At 32.9% G+C, this 21677-nt stretch overlaps 2 protein-coding genes and 1 long non-coding RNA gene across 6 annotated transcripts; 2 read left to right on the forward strand and 1 right to left on the reverse strand.

Annotated features, from left to right (window-relative positions):
• Window positions 1–3398: 3398 nt before the first annotated feature.
• Window positions 3399–9359, forward strand: LOC100191116 (BEL1-like homeodomain protein 4). Of its 4 annotated transcripts, none has more exons than XM_004232039.5 (5): window positions 3399–3828; window positions 4062–5285; window positions 5714–6096; window positions 7424–7484; window positions 8530–9359. In XM_004232039.5, exons 2-5 carry the CDS (start codon window positions 4101–4103, stop codon window positions 9079–9081), a joined length of 2181 nt encoding a protein of 726 aa, XP_004232087.1. In that variant the 5' UTR covers window positions 3399–3828; window positions 4062–4100; the 3' UTR covers window positions 9082–9359. The 4 variants fall into 4 exon arrangements, with proteins under 4 accessions (XP_004232087.1, XP_069150032.1, XP_025885388.1 ...); XM_069293931.1 differs by having other exon boundaries at window positions 3448–3828; window positions 4062–5289; window positions 5718–6096; XM_026029603.2 differs by having other exon boundaries at window positions 3448–3828; window positions 4065–5285.
• A 503-nt stretch (window positions 9360–9862) lies between these two features.
• On the forward strand, window positions 9863–10563 carry LOC138341880 (uncharacterized). Its single transcript, XR_011214957.1, has 2 exons — window positions 9863–9984; window positions 10121–10563. It is a non-coding gene; the product is annotated as an uncharacterized lncRNA (long non-coding RNA).
• Window positions 10564–15101: 4538 nt separating this feature from the next.
• On the reverse strand, window positions 15102–19503 carry LOC101261083 (BTB/POZ domain-containing protein At3g50780). Its single transcript, XM_004232038.5, has 2 exons — window positions 18017–19503; window positions 15102–16425 (listed from the first exon to the last, which is right to left on the reverse strand). Exons 1-2 carry the CDS (start codon window positions 18650–18652, stop codon window positions 15451–15453), a joined length of 1611 nt encoding a protein of 536 aa, XP_004232086.1. The 5' UTR covers window positions 18653–19503; the 3' UTR covers window positions 15102–15450.
• Between the last annotated feature and the right edge of the window lie 2174 nt (window positions 19504–21677).

Here is a 21677-nt window from a genome sequence, read left to right on the forward strand (position 1 = left end):
CACATTGAAAATTAAGTTACTACACACTAAATTAAAACATCATATATTATGATAATAGAAAAGGAAGTTGCAAAGCGCTTGTCAACGATAATTATAGCTTCCAAACTCCACTATCGCCCAATTATTGTAAAGAAAAACATCATTGTTTTAGCTTCCTAAATCAGATTAAACCATCACGTTATTTTTACCTATTCTATGTACGTAATCTTTCTTATCTAAAAATCAACAGTGCATCTATTAAAGTGTATCTACGTATACCTTGAACTCTATTTAAATTTGTTACTCGTATCAATGGATTTCAATGTTAAAGAAATCAAAATGGATTTCGAATGATTTAACACTCATTTTTTTAATAAATATTGAGATTGTCGGTTGAAGTTATCTAGTAAAAAAAAAACTGATTATATATAACCAAGTAAATGACAACTAATTGATAATATATGTTAGTGCAAATAATTTAGGTAGTACTAAATTGAATTTAAGAGAGTGTTAGAACTACTATTTTCATAAATAAGCAAATTAAATAAAACCAACCGACATATAAACCCTTTATAGCTTTTTGCATGCCCACATAAAATAACAAAAATGTGATCGATGCTTCTTAAATCCATAAAGTCCTCTACTTTAACACGTGAATTCCGGTAGACTCATTTACAAATATGTAAACAAGACTAATTAAGGCAATCCAAATTAACAGTCTAAAAATATACTCCCTCAGTTGATAATGTTTGAAATTTGGTACAACATTTTCATTACTTTTCCTTCAAAATTTAAAATAACTATCTTCATGATTCATTTAAATAATTAGCCTTTTGGGTTTCCATTCAAATAAGTCTCTTTTTATTAATTGGAAGGTGGCACGTGTAAATGAGATGAGTGAGAATTATTGGACTTTGAATGGTGAAGTGGTCCTGTCAATTAAGTTGAAGCGTGTGAAGTGTGAGATTCACGTGACCTCACCCTAAAGTTCACCAAAGACAGCTGAAAGTTAGTCTGTCTACCATCAATCCTCTTATTCATCTTCCTAAGTTTCACCTTTTTGATGTTCGATATTTATAATGAAACGTGATTATCACTGCATTTATATATTGTTAGATTCATATATGAATAATCGTTCTCCACATTATTAATTATGTTACATTAGCCATATTTGAATTTTTTAATTTTTATGCCATCAACATGATTGCTTTCCTACAAGATAACATTATTCAAGTAAATACATTTTTGCTTGCATCATCTACTATACAAAGTGAACTGTTGAAATGTCTCACGTTAATTAGATGACAAAATAAAATACTTACTACTAACTTATATGATTTTGATAAGTAAAATGTATGCATTAATTAGTCTGATAAGTTAAGTTTAATTTTACCACATTATATATATATATATATATATGCGCATATTATTAAGGAGGTACAACGTGTAGATTGTTGTGTAGGTGCGTACCCTTGAAAGGGAAATGATGTACTATATGTGTAGGTTACAATCAGAGATTAAAATACAATATCCATAGAAGAGTAAGCCAATAATATTTAAAATAAAATTTTGGGAGAAATGAAGAAAGTGACTAAAGCAGGTAAAATCATAGATAGACATGTATGTATATAGCATATAGTGATAGTTGTACAAGTCTTCTTCAGTGCCAAACATGAGTCAGTTATGAGTGCCTTTCACCTCTCCACACCATTTATACACAAAAAACCCTCCAACACGTGTCACCTTTAATTCTTTGAACATTTCTCTAATTTTCTTCCTATTTAACTATTTTATTATCTATTCATTAGTATTATGGATACTAGTCCAATCCATAATATCAACTTCATTGGGGTACTACTTTTATCGTATTAACAACTATTTTTAATTGTAACATTATTTAAAATATTTATTGTTTAATGGAATAATGCACAAGTACCTCTTCAATCTATGTTCGAAATTTCAAAGACACACTTATACTATATTAAGGTTCTATTACCCCTGAACTTATTTTATTAATAACTTTCTATTCCTTTTCGGCTTACGTAGCACTATCTTGTGGGGTCAACGCTAGTTGACCTTTTTTTTTCAACCTAGTGCTACGTAAGCTGAGGTTAAGAAATTACTTATAAAATAAGTTCGAGGGGGAGGGGGGGGTAATAGGACCTTAATATAGTGTAAGTGTGTCTCTGAGATTTCGGGCATAGATTGAGGGAGTACTTATATATTTTCCTTTGTTTAATTTATAAAAATATGATCGATAGAATTAGTTATCTTTCAATATTTCTACTAAAATAATATTGATTACGTTGAAAGAGTAAAAAATAATATAGTAAAGAAATCTTCTTATTTATTGATTTTTGTTAGAGAGAAAAATGATTTTTTATATAGGATGGACAACTAATATCATAAAATTTTATAACAAGTAGCAATAAGTTAACTCAATTAAGTCATCTTTTTTTGTTTGTGTCACCATATTAGTAAATACTAATTAATTTACATTAAATTATTATTTTTCTCCTCCTTTTGAATTTGAGGTGTTCAATAGTATATAGTTTAATGGAGAGGAGATGAATTATAAAAGGGAGGGAAAAAGAAAAGAAAGCAATTAAATAGCTAGTAGTCTAGAAAGTGACTGGCATGACCCTATCAACAATACCAGTATACCACTACTGTCATGCAGGCAATGTTATAAGGGCATAATTGTCATCTAAATAGAAATAAATATTTTTTTTAAAATTTCTTTTACTGGGATGACTCATTGCTCACCTTATCCTTTTTATTATAAATTCAAAATATAGCAGCATTTGGTTACCATGACAATTACACCGTAGGTTCCCTGAAAATTGAGAAATGTTATGATAATGATCGATTAACGTTTAATAAAATGACGTTGAAATGTCCATTTAGCCAACCTTAATTTCAAACTTTTAAGAAATAATTGTACCTTCGGCAAATTAAAGTTCACTTACTTAAATTGTAAGAGTTTAATTCTTGATGAATCATTAATCTCCTCACGAACGTTATGTTGCAATCATTACGAAACAAAATGAAAGAAAGATTAAATATAGAAAAATTCCTTCTTAGTAAGCGTTTTTTTAAATGAGAAAATCCCGCTCTATCTATCAAATATCGATTAAAAAAGAAAATATAGAAAGCATATAATTTAATTTTATCTTTTAATACAATTTCTCATGATAAAACAAGTTGGTATGGTAGATAACTTGCAAAAATGACGAGTAAACTATGAGAAACCTTCAGTTTACGGTACTGTAATATATAATTTTTAACACTTTGTTTAATTATTTTTTACATTTATTCCTGAAAGTTTGGTGAGCATACTCCTATTATAGTCACCCATCAACATGTAGGCTAGTACTAGCTAGGAGGTTATATGAGTCAAATTTAAAATATGACTAAATAATTCAGGTAGTATTTTATATTTTGGTTGAGTTAGTTTAAAGTTTATTTGTCAAGCAAGGAAATTAAATAGGAAAGTAGTACTGGTACACACTTAATGGAATATAAAAATTAGTTGAGTGAAAAAAGAGAACAGCGACCTCTTCTCTATTTTCTTCCCTTAATTATGTGTCTCTCTCTCACACACACAGAGAGAGACAAAGAAAACCAGAATACATATGTCAAAGTTCATCTTCTTATTTTAAGAAAAAATATGTTTAGCTGAATTATATTTCCAGAAGGCGATTGCAGCATAGAGTAGAGGACGAGAAATAAAAAAGAAACGACAGCAGACAGCAGAGAAATAGAGAGAGACACTCACAACAGCTTTGCCTTTCAAATCCCACGAAGAGAAAACGATAGCTGAGAAACCTGCAAAAAAACTCTTATGAGGTTTGTGCTTACATGAATAAAGCTGATTATCAGTTTTCTTTCTTTCTTTTTTTTTATAAAAAAAAACAAACAAAATAAATAAATTAAGAAAGAGTCTTTTTCTCTCCCTTCCTCACCTCTTACTCTTTGTCACACTTATTATCTTTTTCAATCTCCTGACAATAATTGTATCCCATGATGAATTATTTTAATGATTATAAACCGATTTTAACTATTTCATGCCCGATCCACAGTAGAAGAAAAGAGATGATGAAGAAGAAGACAACGCTGCCATGGGAATAGCAACACAACCAATTACACTTCGTCCTTGTCACAAATATCCAGTAATTCAACAAGTTGTAGAAAATCTCAATTCTATGTCCCAAGATTATCATCACCACAGTCTCTTCAGTTTCCCTAATGGGTTCGAGAGATCACAAGCCGAACAGCAGCAGCACCAGCACCAGCAAGCTCAACAGATCCGTCGAGATAAATTGCGAGTGCAAGGATTCGAACCGTTTGAAGATGAAACAAGTGGCCTACCAACAGTTTATGAGACTGCTGGAATGTTATCTGAGATGTTTAATTTCCCTCCTGGAAACGCCGCAACCAACGCAGCGGAATTATTAGAAACTCAATTCAATCCGAATTTTAGACAGCCGAATCCACGGATTCATGCTGCTGCTGCCATGGGGAACGAGTGGTTCGGCAACCACCGACAAGGTATGGTAGTGGGTGGAGGTGCAAGTAGTCAACCATTGGGATATGCAAAAAATCATACGGACTCCATGCAACTTTTTCTAATGAATCCACAACCAAGGTCACCTTCTCCATCTCCTCCTAATTCAACTTCTTCTACGCTTCATATGTTGTTACCAAACCCATCATCTACTCCAACACTTCAAGGGTTTCCTAATCCGGCCGAAGGATCTTTCGGTCAGTTCATGACATGGGGGAATGGAGGAGCAAGTGCTGCTACAGCCACCCATCATCTCAATGCCCAGAATGAAATCGGAGGGGTAAACGTCGTAGAAAGTCAAGGCCTATCTCTATCCTTGTCTTCTTCGTTACAGCACAAGGCGGAGGAATTACAAATGAGCGGAGAAGCTGGAGGAATGTTGTTCTTCAATCAAGGAGGGTCTAGTACTTCCGGTCAATATCGATACAAGAATATGAATATGGGTGGATCAGGAATAAGCCCAAACATTCATCAAGTCCATGTTGGGTATGGGTCATCCTTAGGAGTGGTCAATGTGTTGAGGAATTCCAAATACGCAAAAGCTGCCCAAGAACTACTGGAAGAATTCTGCAGTGTTGGAAGAGGTAAATTGAAGAAGAATAACAACAAAGCAGCAGCCAATAACCCTAGTGGTGGCGCTAACAATGAAGCTTCTTCAAAAGATGTTCCTACTTTGTCCGCTGCTGATAGAATTGAACATCAGAGAAGGAAGGTCAAACTTTTATCTATGCTTGATGAGGCATGTATCCTAATCTCTCTCTCTTATCTCTCTATATCTTACGGGGTCAATGACCAATCATTGTTGTTTGTTTTAATCTCTTAATTAAACAAACAAACATAAAAAAATCTTACAGAAAGTTGCGGCATTTCTTGTGGAGTTAATTATATATATTTTATAAACAAGGACTAGAAAATGCCGGCTAAGGGATTAGATTTCGTGATTTCCATAGATTTTTTTTATTACATTCTGATTAAGAAATCCGTATTATTAGAATAAATAAAGAGTAATTCAACGGTTTTAGATTTTCTACGAGTACACGGAGATTAAATGATAATTATATATATTAGCAAGTAAGCAAACAAAGTCCGTTTGGTTAATGTTAATACATTTGTTTATTCAAATACTAGCACTTGACATGTACTAAGAGTCAATAATGTTGTAAGCAGGTAGATAGGAGGTACAATCATTACTGTGAACAAATGCAGATGGTTGTGAATTCGTTTGATTTAGTGATGGGTTTCGGGGCAGCAGTTCCTTATACAGCACTAGCACAGAAGGCAATGTCGAGACATTTCAGGTGTTTAAAGGATGCAATAGGAGCACAGTTGAAGCAGAGTTGTGAGTTATTAGGAGAGAAAGATGCAGGAACTTCGGGATTGACTAAAGGAGAAACTCCGAGGCTTAAGATGCTTGAACAAAGTTTGAGGCAACAAAGGGCGTTTCACCAAATGGGAATGATGGAACAAGAGGCTTGGAGACCACAAAGAGGCTTACCGGAACGTTCTGTCAATATTTTAAGAGCTTGGCTTTTTGAGCATTTTCTACACCCGTACGTATATCTTTACTCTATTATTTATTTAAATATCATTGATAGGTCAAACGAAATTTTTTATTTTCTTTTTTATATGATTAATGGTATTTTTCAATATCTAAATTTTAATTTTTGAATATGAATTTTATTCAATCTAATTCACCTTTAAAGTTGAGTTATATTGATTCTCGAGAGAAAAAGCAGTCGGGAGTATAAGTTAAGGTTTTCACTGTCAATGTAGTTTATACGTTAAGAGCAAAGCTATTTCATTATTGTTTATCTTAATCTTCAAGTTACTAAAATTTACTTTTATAGGTATTATATACATGTTAATAGGAGGATTTACAAAAAATTATGTTTAGTGTATAAGTTAAACCCGTACATACATTCTTCCATTGACTGTTCTGAAGTCTAACCTTTTTCGTTCTCAAGAAGTCTTAGCTCCTAATACCAATGGAATCTGAATCTTTTTTTATATTTTTACTGTATAAACAAAAGTCTAAAGCGGCATTATTATGGAATTATGAAGAGACAAAATGAAGCTTCAAACCCATCAATCAACTTTTTTTTTTATTAGTCTAAGGGAAGACACATTTCCAACATCTATTTTTTAGCTTTTCCTTTTTCTTTTTTCTTTTTTCTTTCTCTTGCAGTGTCTCTGAGTTTAAAGGAATCCCAATTCAGTGTCCTTTGATGAATAAAGTATAATTTACGTTCTTTACTTTATTTTTCTTTTCCTCTAGTACAACCTCTTTTCTCCTGGATCCAATGCCCTACTACTGCTGACATTATATTGGCATGAATTTGAACAATAACAAAAAGAAAACCAACCTATTCATTGACATTGCATAGTAACAATAATGATAATAAAAGCAACTTGCGAGCCGCTCCTTCCATCCTCTTGTTCTTTCTGAAAATCAATTTGATTAATTTGAATGTAATACTTTGAGTTTTTAAAACTTAGCTAGTATTAATTAATTATATGAAAATTATGTGTACTTATAAAATGTTAAGTGAAAACGACAACAACCACATGAATTGAGACAAAGTATGGCTCAAAAGAAATGGTCAAATAAAATAGAATGTATGTAGTTGAGTATATGTTATGAAAAAGATGAGTGCATGCAGTTTTTTTTTTTTTTGGGGGGTTTGGTTGTGTGAATAGTGGCAGAGAGGTACTGTAACTGCTGCTGTTGGTTCTTGGATTGTCACGCCCATGCAGATAGAAAAAATAATGTTAATTCAGATGTAGCGATAAAGAAAGTTAGTCATCTCATTATACAGTTCTGGTAAGGAATATGATTTTATTTTTTTGGTTTGTGTTTGTGTGGTTGGTTTTTCTCAGGTACCCAAGTGATGCTGATAAACATCTGTTGGCAAGACAGACTGGTCTCTCCAGAAATCAGGTTTGCTTTATTTCTATTGTGAATCCTCTGTACTTTCTCTTTCAAGCTTTCTTATTCACATTATGCATATGCATATGCTATACTTTTTGTTTTTTTTTTCTTCTATGAAATTTAAACTAGTACTTTTACTTAACTTTCCAAGATCTTTAGTTAGGATACGAAAAACAAAAATATAGTGCAACCTCAAGATGATTTTGAATCTCCTAAACCATAGAGGGTAGTATTTCTTTTTTAGTTTCAAAAAAATATAGAGTTAATTTAGCTCAAGAGATATTGAATTAATTATTACCAATAAAAATTGTTAAAAATAAAAGAAGTGATTTTATGTGGTGCATGACTTTCTTTTTCTTTTCTTAGGGGTAGAGAATGAACATTTTTTCTATTTATATTATTTCTACAAAGACATAAATTCTAGGTTTGTGAAAGAAAATCTTAGGAACAGTAAGTGCAGAGGCAAGGTATACATTTTTCCACGACCCATTTAAGTTTACAGCTCTGTTTGCGCATACTCCCTCCATTCCCTCTTTTGTCTGGTGAATGTTGAACCCAACCACAATTATTAATTAAAAAATGTCATAGGTTGAAATGTCATGTTTTTTTTTTCTTCCTCTTTAAGACAAAAATTAATTTCAAGAAACTGAAAAATGTAATGTTGGTCATACATGTTCTCAATTTAGTGACATGATTGGATCTTATTCACTGAAAGATGAAATACAATTAACACGTGTGGGGTAGTATATATTTACTCTTTTGAACGCTTCTACACTTCTATTCTTAACTCCCTTTCACATCATCTATCTTTTCATTCTTCTCCAGATATTTTTTAATTCTATTTTTCGTATGATATATTTAATCACATAAGATTAAAGAAAATTTTGATATATTTTACAGTATGTATTTATAAGTGATTGAATTTTGTATTTGTGGACATCAGACAAATGTATTGAAACAGAAGAAGATAGGATAGTACATGAAAGTTAATCTCTTATTATAGAAAACAAGAGTTTTAATTAATGTTGTGTATATGAATGTGTTAATTATTCAGGTATCAAATTGGTTCATTAATGCGAGGGTTCGGTTGTGGAAACCCATGGTAGAAGATATGTATCAACAAGAAGCCAAAGATGAAGATGAGAATAGCCAAAGCCAAAACAGTGGCAATAATATAATTGCACAAACACCAACGCCTAATAGCCTGACTAACTCTTCATCTACTAATATAACAACGGCAACAGCAGCAGCAACAACAACAACAGCCCCTACAACTACGACAGCACTAGCTGCTGCAGAGACAGGAACAGCTGCCACTCCCATAACTGTTACCTCAAGCAAAAGATCCCAAATCAATGCCACTGATAGTGACCCTTCACTTGTAGCAATCAATTCCTTCTCGGAAAACCAAGCTACTTTTACGACCAACATTCATGATCCCGACGCTTGCCGTCGCGGTAACTTTTCCGGTGACGATGGGACCACCACACATGATCATATGGGCTCCACCATGATAAGGTTTGGGACCACAGCTGGTGATGTGTCACTCACCTTAGGGTTACGACATGCAGGAAATTTACCAGAGAATACTCATTTCTTTGGTTAATTAATACGTATTTTCCCATAGTAATATTTTTAAAAAACTGAATTTGCTTCAGCTCATCATAATTTATGCCTTGCCTTTTGTTATAAGAAATTCCATAAATTAGCTTTGTGTTAGCATTGAGCGAGCAAGCGCTATGAGATATTTATTTTTACTGTAATTGTATAGTAGTACTAGTACATTATTAAATTTTTCCACCAGCTTTTTGTTTCATTGTACTTATAGTGTCTTGTACCTCATGAAAGCTGGTTTTGGACAATAAAATGAGACAGTTGTTCTAATTACCTTATTTATTGGGTTTGGAATCTTTGTAAAAGTGTATAAAATTCAGACACAGTAATAGTAATAGTCTCATTGTTTTTGTTCTTATATATCTCTTGGTTTCTTCTTTAATTTTATCAAAAAAAAAAAATCACTAAAAGGCCTACTGGGTTAGCACCTAGTCCCAAGAAGGCTTTGGTTCTTTGTGGGGTGGGAGAGCTAGCTATGGAACTTGTCAATCAAAGTATCCCCACATATATATCTTGAGACCTACAATAGGGGACAAATGAGGGAACTAATTATGTGTAATGTGAATGCAATCATAAGGTAGATAGAAAACTTTTTTCATGCAAAAGTTTTATTCCTCAATTATTTATTATTTAAATCATGTATGGTGATAGAAAGCAACAATCCATCTGATTAAATTTCCATCTCTATTATTTTACAGTATTATTAGAAGACATTTTCTTGCTGTGAGTAACATCGTCAATACATATCCAACTGCCACAATACGATAATATATTAAAGTAGATTGTTTTATTTCGTACGTAATAATCAATACAGAGTCAGAGTCGTCTTTTTTAAGGGAGCGTTTTATAATGTTGGTAAGGAAAACAACTAGAAACTGCAAAACTCGTTGTTCTGGTGAGTTGGTTATGTTACCTATTTTTGTCCAACTTACACCTTCTCCCTCTTTTCTTAAAATTCAAACATACAATTAGATGTAAAGTTACAATCACCTTTCACCTAATATCCATTTCTTTTTTTATTATATTTGCAGAGCAGTTCTGAATGGCTTTACAATAAGGTGATATGTCAGGCTCATTAGTATGAAGTAAAACTCAAAATGCTTGGGAGTAGATTTTGTCTATTTATGCTAAGAGTGTCCCAATCTACTGACTATATGAGGAGATGTCATTTTCCAGTAATAAAATGCAATTGGCATCTACACTTAACTTGCTACATTTATTGTACATGTTTAGTTGGAAGATATATACTATTATGAGCCTCTCTCATTTAATTAGCTCCTCCTACTACTACTAGTACTTCACACAATACTTACTCAACTCAGTCTCCAGATCTGAATTCTTTGGGTTAGTCCAGTCTCCAAGATAATTAATTCTCATTCATTAATCTTTTAAGTATTTAAATTTACCTACTTCAAATTTGTCTCCTATAATTATTGTACTGATGTTTAAGTAAATCCAAAGGATCTTACTACTCTACCTAGGTTCACCGTGCATTCATTATCAATTATCAATCTCCAAATTTTAATTAGCTCATAATTTTGGCTAATAGTCACTTGATTGTTAATTTTGAAAACCGACTAAATGGTGCCCAAGTATGGTGATGTGCTGAATTAATGGAGTGACCCCTCCGAATGGTTTCTTTGTCTTTCTCTCTCTGTTAATTTACTATTCTCACTGCTTGTGCTTGACCAATATAATAAATAATAATGTCAATCGTACAAATTTCATATATAGTGTTTGGGAAATAAAAATTTGTCTTCAAATAAATAAACCAAAGGCTATTTTCTAGCAAAATGTAGCAGTACATGACCTGAAGTTTGGCTAAGGTGGCCCCCGCTATTCTGATTGAATGCAAAGAGCAAATAATAAATTAGAGATGCATGTCCTGTTCATGGCCCCCCCACTAATCAGATTAGCCTCAAAGAAAATTTGGATCATGTGACACAAGATGTTGTTTGGCCTTTTTAAGTTTTAACAAAAAATCACAAACAAACCTACTTCAATTTCTTCTTCCTTTTGAGTGATAGCCCATTTTCATCATCCATCTCTAAACACAGAGTTCGTTCAGCTGCTCTATCTTGTTTCACATTTTGATTTCACCATTTACTTTCAAAACAATGCGCTAGTAAAACGGAGTAAAATTTTTTAATAAATGTATTTCTATTTTGGGTAATAAAAAATGCTAGCTAGATTTAATATTATATTGTCCATACGCCACACGAGCTATAGGAGAAACGGATGTCATTATCTTGGAATTCCTATAGATGAATGACTAGTATAGTGCTACTATAAGAAAATGATGATTAATCAATCGATCATTTTCACCATGCAAGAGTTCTTTGGTAAAAAAATACTCATGTTTTTAAAAAAACTTACTCATGCATATTGATTGTGACAAGAGACAGAGACTCACACAGCTACTTAATTTTGTAGCAGCTAGCTATATATATTATAAGGACCACTATAGTTCTGAACCAACATTACTAAAGCAATCAATGAATGAGAACTTTCATGATTTCAATCGACCAATAGGTGTAATTATTAGCAAGGACCACATTCACTCTTACTCCTAGTGCGCATTGATTATATTTTTTAAAACACCAATATCCACTTGACCACTTCTGCTGGTCCTTCAAAATTAGGCGAATTAAAATGAGATGAATCAATCCTATTCTAAATTTATACGAGTAAAGATAGACTAAATATAGGTTATATGATAACATTTTAAAAGAATTTGACTAGGATAAATCATAACTCAACTCGTCAACGACTTTGAGTACCTATTATTTTTACAGTTCCTATCCTACACATCATGAGTACTCCTGAAAGAAAGAATATACTATAGTAAAATGGTGATTTGAATGCATTGTTTGTGGAAAAATTATCTAAATATATAATTTATTTTATAGAAAATTTAGGAATAGTAAAGATAAAAATTATACTAGCACTCTATCTACATTTTTTATATTTATGCATTATAGCCAAATAATGTTTGCTATGAAACATCTTATTTGTATAAATTGAGCGTCTATGTTTGTGAAAATTGCATTTGTATATGTGTATGTTTTGAGTTCTAAAGGTTCTCTGAGTTAGGTTAGAGTGGCGAGCGAGATAAGCTAAGGACACAGATGAAAGAGGCGAGTGAGAGAGGGCAGAGAGTGGAAAGAGGTGAATTCTATATGTATATCTTATAGATAGTTGTGTATATGTAACTATTATATATATGTATCAATGATTGTGTTTGTATATCTGCATAATATTGAATTTGTATACAATTGAATCGGGTTAAAACATTTGTATTTGTATAATTTGTGTTTGGATAAAGCGAGAGAGAAAAAGAGAGAGAAAGGCTTAAGAGAACTAGGCATGGGAATACAGAGAACTGGCATGAGAGGATTTTTATTTGAATAATTATAAGTGTATATGACGAAGAAAGTTGTATTTTTAGTCTCTCTCGCTTTATACAAACACAAACACAAATTATACATTTGTGTTTGAATAAAGTAAAAGGGGATTGAGAGAGGTCACTGAGAGCGGCGAGCGAGATTTCATAGAGAGAGAGGAGAGAGAATTGCGAATTGGAATTATATGAAACTGTAGCTATAACATTTATTTTGAATTGATAGTTTGTTATAATGTATAATTTCCAATTTATTTTATCATATTCTCTAAAATCTCCTATTATTTTAAAATAGGAAAATTGTATTTAATGGCAAAATTATAAATCAAATTAATTGCTTTAACCACCTTTTGATTTAATTGTGCCCTGTAGCAAACTGTTTGTCAGTTACCTCTCTCCCTCAAACTCTCGCTCCCCACTCTCCTCTCTCGCTCCATCTCTCGCTCGCTTTCTCTCACTTTTATACAAACACAAGTGTATAAAATTTGTTTCTATTTGTATAAAGAGAGAGGAAATTGTATAAATACATATATTTTTGTTCCACTCTCTCCCCTCTCCCAGATCTCGCTCGCCACTCTCCCTAATCTCGCTCGCCACCCTCGCCTCTCTCTCTTATACAAACAAAAACGAAATGTATAAATTGTGCTTCTTTTGTATAAAACGAGAGAAAATTATGTATACACATGCAAATACATATATTTTCATCTTATACACTTATAATTATACAATAAAAATACTCAACTGCCCTGTTTCTTTTGCCCTTCTCTCTTTCTCGTTTTATACAAATTCAAATTGTATATAATTTCTCTCTTTCTCGTTTTATACTATTCGATTCAATTGTATATTCCCTGCTCAAGTCTCTTTTGCCTCTCTCTCTTTCTCATTTCATACAAATTCAAATTGTATATAATTGTTCTATACACTTATAATTATACAATTCATTTTATACAATTCTCTGCCCACGTCTCTTTCTCATTCTCTTTATACAATTCGCTTCAATTGTATATATATATGTGTGTGTGTGTTTGCTATAGAGTGCAATTATGCAAACTTTGCTATAACATACAAAATATAAATTTTATATTTGCTATATGTAAAAGTTACCCTTTAAAATATTACGTACAAAACAATTAGGGATAGGATGTAATTAATTATTAGCACTATGAGATTTGTTTGTTAGACATCAAGATCAAAAATATTTTTCATGGGCTAAGATTGGCAACACCACACACCTATTTGGGCTGATGATTTTTGATAGGTTAACTTGGGTAGTGACCCAAATCAGCCCATTATAAAAACTACTCTAACTCAAGCCTATTAAAACTTGGGTGAATTTTAGACGGATTACATAGGTTTGAGTCAATTTTGCAGCCCAATCCCTAAATTGCATATAAATTTGGGAAATTCCATTTTGCATGAAATTCCAGATTTGTGTATGAAACTATTTTTAGGAATAAAAATTCAAATATTTATATATATCAGTTCCTTCAAGACTCAGAAAAGAAAGGAGGTTAAGAATCAACTAGCAAGTGTTCTCCAAAAAAGATCGTGAGGAGAATTTGAAACTCGAGATATGCAAAATTAAAAGACTCTTTGGGTAGTTGGAATGCATAAGACCACTTTTAGGCCCGTTTGATATCATGATATGGAATCATAAAATGAAATTGAAGTTTTGTTTGGACATGCCATATGAAATTTTGGTGTGGTATATTTCTTCATAAACATAAAAATATGATAAGTTCTAAAACTATTAAAATAGTCCCAATTATTTATTCAAATTTATCAAATAAACAAAAAATTATAAAATCGCATAATAAATTATTACAATACTATTTGTTCTCCACTTAAGTAATTGTTTCAATCTAACTTTCACTTCGCATCAATATATTTGAGTAAAAATGGAACACCTTTTACTGGCTCTTTAAAATTTTATTACTCAACAATCGTTAAGTGTGAGTTAAAGTGACTATATGTTGGTGAGAATGATAAATTTTATGTCGGTGAGAATAATAAATTATTAAGTAATGATGTAATTATATTACATGTGAAATAAATGGTTAATAGATATAAATGTGGGGTTGTTCTAACAAAATATAAACTCGTGGATCAATATTTGTATTAAAATATCTCAAATCATGATATGATATTCTCGTATGATTCAATATCATGATTTTTGGAGAATATGAAATCACATCTCATGATATGAAATAATGAGACGAAATCTGCGTAAAATCGCATGTCCAACCGCTGATTCCATCTCACGATACCATAACGTGATATGATATCGCATGATGAAACGCCTACTTAGCCTTTCAACTCTTGCTTCTCTGACTACTGCTCCGTCTAAGGCTTTCTTTCTGCTTTGACTCCCCTTCCTTTATCTGGACTTTCATGTTTTCTGGACTATTTCAAGTGATTGCTGCTATCTGGCTTGAGTTGGGTATCTTATGCCACCGGTGACCGAAGTGGCGTGGCTTCTTCGATCATAGCTTCTCGCGTGGCTAACTGCCAGATAAGGATACAAATCAACTGATCGACCTAAAGATTTCCTATTCTTGAACTGTCACTACTACACCAGGCCCCATTGTTTTATAAAAGCAAGTTTACAGAAGTTGCATAAAAACTTTTAACAGATTCATCTCTAAATGAGTTACAGCTAAGACAATATGTTACATTAGCCATGGTCCTGTCAGAAAATTTGATCCATCTATAATTTAACACAACCAACTTGTATTACATACCTCTTACAAATCACTAACACACCAAATTGGACAATTCAAATGATACTCTAAATTTACATGATTCACACAAGGAATCAGTTAGACACCTTATATAGATGAGTAATTTATCCTTGATTTGACAGAGCCCCCGAGCTTTCTTCATTGCATACAACAGAAGTCTCCTTCAATTCAACTTAACACTGATCTTCAACAATTTCCTTTTAAATGATACCATAAACGTCTAATGTTCTGTTACCTTTGGAGTCGTAACATGGTCTAATGGGCGGGTACTTCCTGTCTCTGCATAAGGTCTGACAAATGTACGACGCCACCAGACTTCAAATGCTCTCTGAAGATTTGGACAATTATCACCTGACTTGAGGAAACTGCCTAACCAAGAAAGCAAAATGCTCTGCTGTTCCTCCAGAGGTAGTGTTAGGATTGTCCTGCCAATTCCTTCCTCCACAACCTTTCGGTCAAACGACCTGGATCCGTGCTGCAACCAGCTGTAGTCATTGATCAATGGCTGTAACCACGTCTGTAACAAGAGGTTACGTGTGTCCTTTGAAGGCAGAAGTTCCCCTTTTCCTATTCCTACAAAAAGCTTTGCTGTGATGCAGCTGACATGGTGGCGAGACACAATAGGTAGCTTAGTATGCAGAGAAGCCAATTCCTGCTGGCTAGCCCACATCACCGCAAATTCATCTGCTGCTTGCCTGTCAGTTAAAATTTCAAGCATCCAAGAGAGGTTATCAGCCTCAAGAACCATCTGCTTCACTACTGGTTCTCTGCAATCAGTAGAATTGCTGCTAAACTCAGGTTCAGCTGCTTGTTTGAACAGAATCAATATTGAATCCAGGCAACTTCTACACGAGCCATATATTATTTCATTGTAACTGTCAACTGAGCCAGAGGAACTTGGAAGACAGTTATTTTCCCTGAGAAGCTTCAGTACAACAGATTTCATTTCCCGGCGGCCTCTCTCTTCATTACTTTTGAGCACCAGCTCTAGGATATGCGAGAATGTGTCCTTGTGAGGCTTTGAAATATCAGATGACACCCTCTTTAACACAGGGGTCACCCCAATTCCATCACTCTGCAGCCGTAGGACCGAGGAAACAACTCTCTCCTCTTCTTCTTCCCCAACCCATGGTACTGCTTCCAAATACTCTAAACATGACTGCATGCATGATTGAAATCCAAGTTGTTCGGCTACCTACAGTGCGGGTCTGAGTTAGGAATTGTTTACTATTTCGAAGATATAAGAATGATTTGCATGCAAAATAAATTTGACAGCCAACAAATTCAGAGGGGAATATTCACGAAACTAAAACATTGAAGCTTCAAGGATGTGTTGTAAAGAAGTTCAAAAACACTGGATAAGGTATTGGCTCAATTAAACTCCATTTAAAACTAGAACATTAATAGTAATGCAATAACAGGAGAATAAAATGTTCCTTTTATGACATTAAGATCCGTGCAGCATTTGATGAATAAATGACCCCTACGCAGTTTATAATTGAATGTCAAAGCATATATACATAACCTCCCAATCGATTAGTCTATCACAGAAAGACAAGACATTCAAGCTATCCGAAGTGATTTATGCAAAAATTACAAATCCTCAATCAAATGTATGTTAGTCTATAGTGCACAAAAACCAACCATATTCGGTAACTCAGTCATATCTCTATGGGAGCTTTACGAGGAAGCTTAAGAGAGTTTTTAACACTAATTAAGACCTTCCTATTATATCTAACAAATACTTAATAACCCAGCATTTGATAAACCCTATTGTAGTTTATGATAGGAATTCTAGATATATATCTATCCATAATCAATAGCCTATAATAGTAACTTGAGTCCAGTTCAAATTGCCTGATGTTAGTTTCTACAGCAACTTTACAAAGTAGAATAGTCAACCATATTTCCTAACTCTTGGACATCTCTATGCAAACTTTCTGAGGGTGCTTAAAAGAGTTTTCAACACTATTTAGGACCTTCCCAGTAAAACCATCACTGAATTGGTGTCCTGCATCAGTAAACAGGATCAAAGTATTATGCATCTGATGGAGTTGTGAGAGCGTGGGGCAGTCTAAATCTCTCTCACACGCCTGCAGGATGGTCACACAGTTCAAGAAAGTGAGAGGGGGAGAAAGAACTTTTCTAAAAGTTTTTCTTTCAGTATTTATTTTGTCCACTCATGTAACAAACTTAAATGTTATAATTCTCCATCAAAGTTTAACTTGTCCTCCAGATATTCTCCATCAAAATTTAACTTGTCCTCCAGATATTCTGACTGTTACCCTAAAGAAATGCCTACAATTTTCTTTAGGGCTTCATCATGCTGATGACTGAAAAAGATTCTTCTAAAAACCATCAGCATGCTATAACTCATATCAGTATCATCTACTACCTAACATTATCAAATTTACAGTGTATATGGAATATACTGATAAACGAGCTAGGTTTTATGTTTCCATTAAAATGTATGTCAAAGCTATAGTTTGAACTGAAACAAATTGCTTTGAACAGTTTACGCCTTCATCTTTAAGCATCTTTCAATACATTTATCGATCACTCTAAGCATATGGAAGCACAGAGCTACAGCAGATATACAGCAACCTAGTATATTTCTACTACATTTACAAAATGGGAAGAACGAAACTTTATGGGAAACTGATGACTAAGTTAACTACTTGCATCAACAAAACATTAAGTAGTTATCTGACATATAAGCAGCAGTTCTAGTGGAAACTTTCAAAGATGTATATAAAGGGAAGTCCATCTCATGATTTCCAAATTACCTTGATAATACGCAAAACACGAGAAACACTTTGCTTGATCAACCGCTGCTTCATTTCTTTGCAATACATGAGGCCAATGGTTTCAACACATATCTCAACATCCTCGCAATCATCAATTTCAATGCAAGGAAAAACTGGCTGCTGTACTGATATTTTATTTGCAAAAAAACTGCTATTTGCTACCAGAATATTCTTGTGAACATTCAACTTCACAGTAAACCCCTGCTTTCCTAGCAAGATCACCCTAAGATCACTAGTTCCAGGCTCACCAAACTCAATCGACACTTTCCTTGGTACATTTTCAGTCTTGGACCGAGGCGTTCTCTCCGCAGGCACCGATGCGGTAACACTAGGTGTATCAGAACTAACACCTCGCTTTTCATCAGAAACAGCACCCGACTTAGGTGCAGCACTAGCCGGTCTTTTCTCAGTTACTGAAGTTTGTTTCTTGTGAGCTGGGGTTTGAGTTGTAGGAAGTGGAGCTTTGGGCTTGTTTAAAGGATTCGGTGTTTTAAGGCTCTTCTGGAACACATTGGGAGAGGGACAACACCAGAAACCCTCTGGGGTCACAGCAATTGGAACATTCCTAATTTTGGTTTGGCCTTGTTCTACCTTTGTCAGTCTAATTTCAGCCATTCTTGAAAAGACTCAATGCCTAACTAATTCAATATATGGCATTTACAACATCCACTATGCGTTATCATGGGGAAGTTCTGCATTTTTTTTACTTAAGGGATGATGAAATTGAAATCAGGTTGACTACACAGAACTAAGGAACTCTTTGATCATAAGAATGAATATCTACTAATTAGGACAAAACATCAAAGAGCTAATCTTTTCCCCTCTGATAAAAGATAGCTACTACTCCAACACTTAACAATAAAAAAAACACAAATTGTTCCTTTCTTTCGTTCTCCAAAAGGACAGCAAACAAAACAAAAGATCAAACCTTTAACAGTATAGTTGTCAAGAAACAAAGAAAGAAGAGTTGAAACTCACCACTCCTAAAGGTGTAAAATGGCAGGACAAAAGGGATTCTTGAAACACCCAAATTCTTGAAATAGAGAAAACAACAAATACTCAACTACAAACAGAGAGAGCTATCTGAGATTTTCTTGAAAACCCCAAATCTTTTAATTTAAAAGTCCAAGGAAGAGGCATTGAAAATGATTGAATGAAAGCTTTGATGTCAAGCATGAAGGGAACCACCAAATCAGAGATTTAACAGAGTGGAATGATGAGCTCCCCTCCTATATGAATTGAAAAATTGGGGTCCAAATAAATAAATAAAAGAAAAGAAATGAGAGTGATGGCTTATGCGCTGTGTCTTTTGCAACTTTATCACTTTGTCTCACTGATGATGTTTACTTTCTTTATTCTGTTTTTATTATGAATCTGCTTTTGTAGGTCTCACAATTTTATTTTATCCTTTTCCCTTAAAAAACACTCTAACAAGGCATGCATTTGGGTTGTCTTCTCAAAGTCCCAATCTTGCTTTTGCTTTATTTGGTTTTTATACTATATTTTTATTTTTCAAAAAAAAATGTTCCTGTTGCTTTCTGGGTCTTTGCAGAATTGATTCTCCTTAAATTATTTACAAAAAAGAAGAAAAATTCATCAATTCAAGATAAGGAAATCACCATCATTTTCAAACCAAACATAGTTCATTGAATGACAAGACTACCCTCAAAGAATCACCAGAAGTAATATATTTGATCACTTATTGAATCAAATTGAATAAAAATAAACATATTTTGAAGATATAGAATTTTTTTATTCAGGAGACTAATTATTAATTTGAGTGAAGGACAAAATAGTAAATTTAAAATCAATCTAATAATAATTTTTTAATTTATGGCATAAAATAGAAAGTACTCATCTATGGGATGGAGAGAATATTAAATTTGAAATTAAATCTTCTTGATTATATAAAAAATCAAAACCAAAAGGTAAAAACAGCAAATTAATATAGATTTTTATTTGCTATGTATGGGAGTGGGGATCGAAGTTAAGAAATAAAAAATGAAAATGGTACGACAACTTTGCCGTAGGGGTAACGGAAGAAAATTAATGGATGGAACTCCAAGAAGTAGACTTCCCATTAATTTTTCCTTTTATTAAAAGCATCTATTAAAATTTGCATGTTCCCAAAATTTGGCAATTGTAATCGAAACTTGTTGATTATTCCCCTATTCGAGTAAGTTTTGACCAAATAAAAAAAGAAGTTAATTACATGGTTATTTAATTATTGACATTTTGACAATATTTAAAATATATATATAGTACATGCATATATTTCTCTTTCAACTCTTTTCTATTTTCATTTCCACTCACTAACTACAAAAGTGTTAAAGAATAATTTACATAAAGATGATTTTTGTCATGATTGAGATTTAGCCAACAAAACTCATGACTAGTTGACAAATTATTGACATTAAACGTCACTTACTGTTTAATGTCAATTCTTTACTCCATATTACAGCTAATTCCATACTTTGCGACAAAATCTCATATTTGCTTCTCAATGAGATATAAGTTTCCTTTCAAAACAATTTAATAGTCAGGAGGTCATAATTTAAATCTTAGTAGCTTTTTTTTAAAAAAAAAAAATTGTACCTGTCATTAAAAAAATATAATATTATTCCTCATGAGAAATTAAACTATTTTCGAAATTCATAAACATATCTATACGCCTAATTTTAAGGGGGGGGGGGGGGGGGAATCTCGTTAATTTTCTATAACCAAACTTAGGACCCTTACTTTGAGAGTTGATTCATTTCTACTTTCCTAGGATATCTTGATTATGTGCAAATTAAAGAGAAAAATGAAGTCTACATCTTTATTCAACCCAAATTTAGGTGTAGTTATTGATATCAAAATAAAAGAAGGTGGGTGCATTAATACAGTAATACTTTTGTTTCCATGGAGTATAAAGTAATGTTTTAGAATATAGGATGTGCAAAGTGATGATGACACTATGTGAGTGTAATTATTATTATAAGAAGAAAAGAGACACGTTCTTGTCATGAGTAGTTATAGATAGTGTACAAAAAGAAGTCCACTATTGTAATTAGCTACCTCTCTTTGTCACACCAATATTGGCTTGGCCCCATTTTATTATATATTGGTATTTTTATCATTCTTCTAATTCCTACTATATATGCTAGCTCCATGTGGGGTGGAACTTGAAAGTGTGGTATCTTACAAAATCTATGTGCCCCTCTAATATTAAAACAGCCTTCATCGTTGTAAAATATATGGGAATGGGACTTCGTTTAAGAATCTGATCATATATATATTCCCGGACATACAATTTTTAATTAAGAGATTTTGAATTTAAATTTTATTTTATTTTATTTTTTTCCGTATTACATTATTTTTACTAGGGAGCATGGAAATTTTGCGGCGCGAATTCTAAATGAAAAACAAAAGAAACAAATAGAGAAGACCTAACTATGAGTATGATCTGTTTACCCAATTTAAAAATCTCGAGGCTCTTTATATTTCATTTTATTTTTAGGACAAATATATGTTGTTGTTCTAATTGAATATATTCGATAAATAAAGTAAACATAAAGGAATTAGAGAAAAATTTGATAATTGAAGTAGTGAAAAATGTAAATTATGGAGTAATACCTGTTAACAGAAAAATTAACAGGAA

Source organism: Solanum lycopersicum, chromosome 2, assembly GCF_036512215.1.
Source record: "Solanum lycopersicum chromosome 2, SLM_r2.1".
Taxonomy (NCBI): Eukaryota; Viridiplantae; Streptophyta; class Magnoliopsida; order Solanales; family Solanaceae; genus Solanum; species Solanum lycopersicum.

Excerpts from the sequence above, each read along its gene's own strand:
- LOC100191116 (XM_004232039.5), top strand. The coding sequence starts at position 4,101 with ATGGGAATAGCAACACAACCAATTACACTTCGTCCTTGTCACAAATAT. Across the intron at positions 5,286-5,713 it reads TTTTATCTATGCTTGATGAG|GTAGATAGGAGGTACAATCA; the intron begins GCATGTATCCTA and ends TGTTGTAAGCAG. Across the intron at positions 6,097-7,423 it reads TTTGAGCATTTTCTACACCC|GTACCCAAGTGATGCTGATA; the intron begins GTACGTATATCT and ends GGTTTTTCTCAG.
- LOC101261083 (XM_004232038.5), bottom strand. The coding sequence starts at position 18,652 with ATGGCTGAAATTAGACTGACAAAGGTAGAACAAGGCCAAACCAAAATT. Across the intron at positions 16,426-18,016 it reads GTGTTTTGCGTATTATCAAG|GTAGCCGAACAACTTGGATT; the intron begins GTAATTTGGAAA and ends CCCGCACTGTAG.